Raw genomic sequence first — 4,094 nt, forward strand, 5'->3', positions numbered from 1 at the left:
ATGTTAAGCCTAACGAAGACTATTGTATCGTTAAAAATTAGTTTTTTATTTTGTACAAACAAAATAAATATATTGAAAAATATAAAAACAATAAAAAATTATACTTCAGAAGTTAATTTAGTATCAAAAACATAAAATATTTTAGTAGCCCAAGACATAGCCAAAGATTGCAGTGCCACAGCACTGGCGAAAATTTAAATTTTCCGACTGGAATTCTTTCGGATAATTGACATTTCGGATGATTGACTTTCGGATAATCGACACTCTACTGTATATATATACAGATTGAAAAAAATGTCATCAATCATAATCTTGCTCACACTTTGCAATGTTATCAGCTTCCTTTTTTAATCAGATCTTGTAAATCCAAGAAATTTTACTTATTGCTTATGATAAAATTAAGAAACAAATTGCATAACTTTTCCAGCAAAAACATTAAAATTGCATGTGGCACCATATGTTACGAGATTTTATTTAAAATTTTTTTATATTTTTCATTAATTTAAAATGGAAAAAAGCTTAATTTTGAGGGTAGAGATGAGTTTCATAAAAACCTGTAGATGCTGCTAATGAGTAAAATCTTATTAAGTCCAATTCCACTCAGGATATAACACATGACCCCCTCTATCTTCAAACTCCTGACCCTTAACCACCAAAATTTAACATTAATGCCCCTAATGAATAAACATCCCTGCAAAATTTCAAAAATTTTTGACAAAAGACACAAGAGTTATTAAGCTTCAAAGTGGGTGAACAAAATCCTCCCCCCACAAAATACTAGCAATCCATACAGAGAAAAAAAACCCCACATTTTTTGTATTTCTTGGCATTTCAGGGTCTTGTGTTCAAAAATGTAAAACTTCTAGAGGTTCGTTTTTGATTGATCACCATACTTTCTCTCTGTTGTACGCAACAGCCAAAAAAGTATAAGGGGCAGTCAAATGAAAATGAGACCGACTATATAACGAGTGTGGCATGGAAGTTAGTAATGCAGGTAGGTGTATGTATAGAAGTGCCCGCTGTTGGGAATCAGGAAGGAACAGTGCAAAACATTCACCGCTGTGCCATTTGTCTGTTAGATGTGCTCGAAGTGAGGTCAGCAAGTCGTGTGTGCGTCTGACATCACTATGGAGGCTGGGAAAGAGGAACAGTGAGGTGTAGTGTGTTTTTTGACTGTGGTAGGAGTGTCAGGAAGTGAAATTCATGCCCGAATGTCTGCTGTGTATGGCAAACACAGTATGTCAAGTGCATGTGAGTTTGAGTGGAATAAACAATTTCAAGAAGGTCAGATGTCATTGAAAGACAGCAGTTGGCCAGAACAGCCTCATTGTGTCATTACCTCTTCTATCATTGCCATCAGAACTGATCGATTGTGGTCGGTGGAAGACATTCAGCTCATGTTGGGCATTAGTCATGGTACTGCTCACGCCATCTCGACACAGCATCTGAAGGTCCGGAAAATCAGTGCTCAATGGGTTCCTCACAGCTTGACAAAGGAGCAGTTGAACAGAATGTCAACATCACTGCAACACCTGGAATGGTATCACGATGAAGAATATCGTTTCCTGTCCTGTATTGTCATGGGAGATGAAACATGGTGTCATCATTTTGAGCAAGAGAGCAAGCATCAGAGCAAACAATGGAAGCACATGGATTCACCCCCACCAAAAATATCCACGCCATGCTCCAGGAAAGTTGTGATGATCTTTTTCTTTGACTACAAGGGCCCACTACTCATTGACTTTCTGGAACATGGTGCCACAATTAACGCACAGCAGTACATGGAAACTTTGCAAAAATTGAAGCATGCCTTCAAGTCCAAACACCCAGGAATGTTGACGGACAACATCATTCTGTTGCAAGATAATGCCTACCCACATGTTGCCAAGGTTGTTTCAACTATGCTACAGAAGTTTCGCTGGGAAGCCCTTACACATCCTCCATACAGTCCCGATCTCTCCCCATGCGATTTCCATATTTTTGGAGCCCTGAAGAATTTGTGGCTATAGGGATATAGAGATTTACATGTTAATTAAGGAATTCAGTTAGTTTGAAATGGCTTCTTTGAAATTTGAAGTGAAAATTTGAAGTCCAAATTGTTATATGTGTACATTAACTTGTTCATTTAGATGGAAGTGCCTCCATACTATAAGAGAACAATAGACGACCAAGAACGACTCTAATCTGGTCAACAAGCCTTTGCTTTTATAATAACACATTTTCAGGTATCACCTTACAAATGGACTACTCCCTTTTTCCTCTTATTTCATAAAATATGGCTGGGTTTTGGGATTGCAAGATTGGGCTACAAGTAGCAGATTGAGATATTTATAGTACTCTAGGCCAAGGGTGGGCATCCTTTTTTATAACATGGGCCAGAATAAATTTTGTTTTTTCCACAGGCCGCAGTAGTTAATTGACACCTTTTTGTGACCTGTAATTTTTTAGTCTGCAAATATGAAATAAATATAAAAAAAATTAATTACTACATTTATTTCTTTTATCATTTTCAAAAAATTACAAAGAATTGGAAAAATAACTATTAATCATAAAACAATAAATACGCGTGTATAAAAGAAAAAAGTATTTATTTAATGTGACATCTGGTGCTGCAAAGATTTTGTTAGTATTTCAATATCTGGTTCAATTTGTGTGGTGCTTAAACACAAGTAGTTTTCCAAATGCATATTGGTTATTTTGGTTCTGTACTTCGATTTCAAGTACTTCATCTTGGAGAACAGCTGTTCACATCTATATGTTGAGCCAAATAAAGAGTAAATATATTTTGCATTATCAAATAAATTTGGAAATTCTTCAGCTGACAGATTTTTATAAAACTCACAGACAGGTGTAAAATTAAAATTTTCTTATAAACCTACCCTCTCTTTGAGATCCAATAATTCCGTTTGAAATTTTTCTGGAACAGTTTCGATTTCAGTGATAGAAATGGGTGAGTTAAATAACTGAAAATAAATATATTTTCTTGTCGAAATCTTGAAAATGTCGATCAAATTCTGAATAAATATCTTTGATTTTTTTTAATGAAAAACTGAAGATTATATCTGTTACAATAATTAGATAATGATGGAAAACGAAAAAGATTATTTTTCTCTATATGGAATTGCCACAAATGGAGTTTACTTCTAAAAGTTTTAATATATCCATATAATTATGTCACATCTTGATTTTACTTTTGCAAGGCTTCAATTAAAACATTCAGGTGTCCTGTAACATCAACAAAGAATGCCAGGTCTGACAACCATTTTTCAACATTTAATGCTTGAATGGGAATTCCTTTCATATCCATGAATAATTTAATTTTGTGTTTCAAATTATAAAATTTGCTTAATATGGTTCCTCTCAAGAGCTAATGGACTGGACAATAATGTTGAACATCTGTATATTCACTTTCAAGATCAATTAGCAATTCTCGAAATTCTCAATGACTTAGCGTTGATTTTTTTATTGTTTATGTAGATGGATAGGACAGACATTACATTTTCTAATTGCATAGCTTTTGCACATAGATTTTCTTAATGGATGATGCAATGAGATATAAATAATTTAGAAAAATTCTGTTCTCCCATTTTTTGTTTAAATAAGGAAATGACTTCCTTATTTTTCCTGTCATTGCTGCTGCAATGCTTCAGAGAATAACATTCAATTTAAACTAGATGAATTACATCAAAAAATCTTTATTTATTTCTTCTAAAGATCTCGCAGGCTGGATAGAAACTTTTCGTGGGCCAGCTACGGCCTGCGGGCCAGGGGTTGCACACCGTTGCTCTAGGCTGCTACTTTTTGGGTCACTTTAAAAATAATTTGGGTTATATTTTGTAGTATTCTGCTTTACTTTTTATAAAACCTATCTAATGATCTGCGAGGTTCTTACTGGACATGTGTTGTTTACCTACAGTTTATTATTACAATGGTACCTCAGGATACGAAATTAATCCATTCCGAAACTGAGATCGTATCATGAAAATGTCGTAAGGTGAATCATTTTTCCCCATAAGATTACACGTAAAATCAAATAATTTGTTCCAAGATGAAAAACACGCTCAAATTAAAGCTAAGTAGTACATTAAAAAAAA

The 4,094-nt window shown here is 34.3% G+C and overlaps 1 protein-coding gene across 1 annotated transcript; it reads left to right on the forward strand.

Annotated features, from left to right (window-relative positions):
* Positions 1–1,211: 1,211 nt before the first annotated feature.
* LOC111616186 (histone-lysine N-methyltransferase SETMAR-like) lies at positions 1,212–2,009 on the forward strand. Its single transcript, XM_023357606.1, has one exon. The coding sequence runs from the start codon at positions 1,212–1,214 to the stop codon at positions 2,007–2,009; it is 798 nt and encodes a 265-aa protein (XP_023213374.1).
* The last annotated feature ends 2,085 nt before the right edge of the window (positions 2,010–4,094 follow it).

The sequence above is a fragment of the Centruroides sculpturatus genome, unplaced genomic scaffold (genome assembly GCF_000671375.1).
Source record: "Centruroides sculpturatus isolate CEXI.00-Female unplaced genomic scaffold, Cexi_2.0 scaffold2907, whole genome shotgun sequence".
Taxonomy (NCBI): Eukaryota; Metazoa; Arthropoda; class Arachnida; order Scorpiones; family Buthidae; genus Centruroides; species Centruroides sculpturatus.

Bases quoted from the DNA above. Each gene is read 5' to 3' on its own strand.
- LOC111616186 (XM_023357606.1), top strand. From the start codon at position 1,212: ATGTCTGCTGTGTATGGCAAACACAGTATGTCAAGTGCATGTGAGTTT.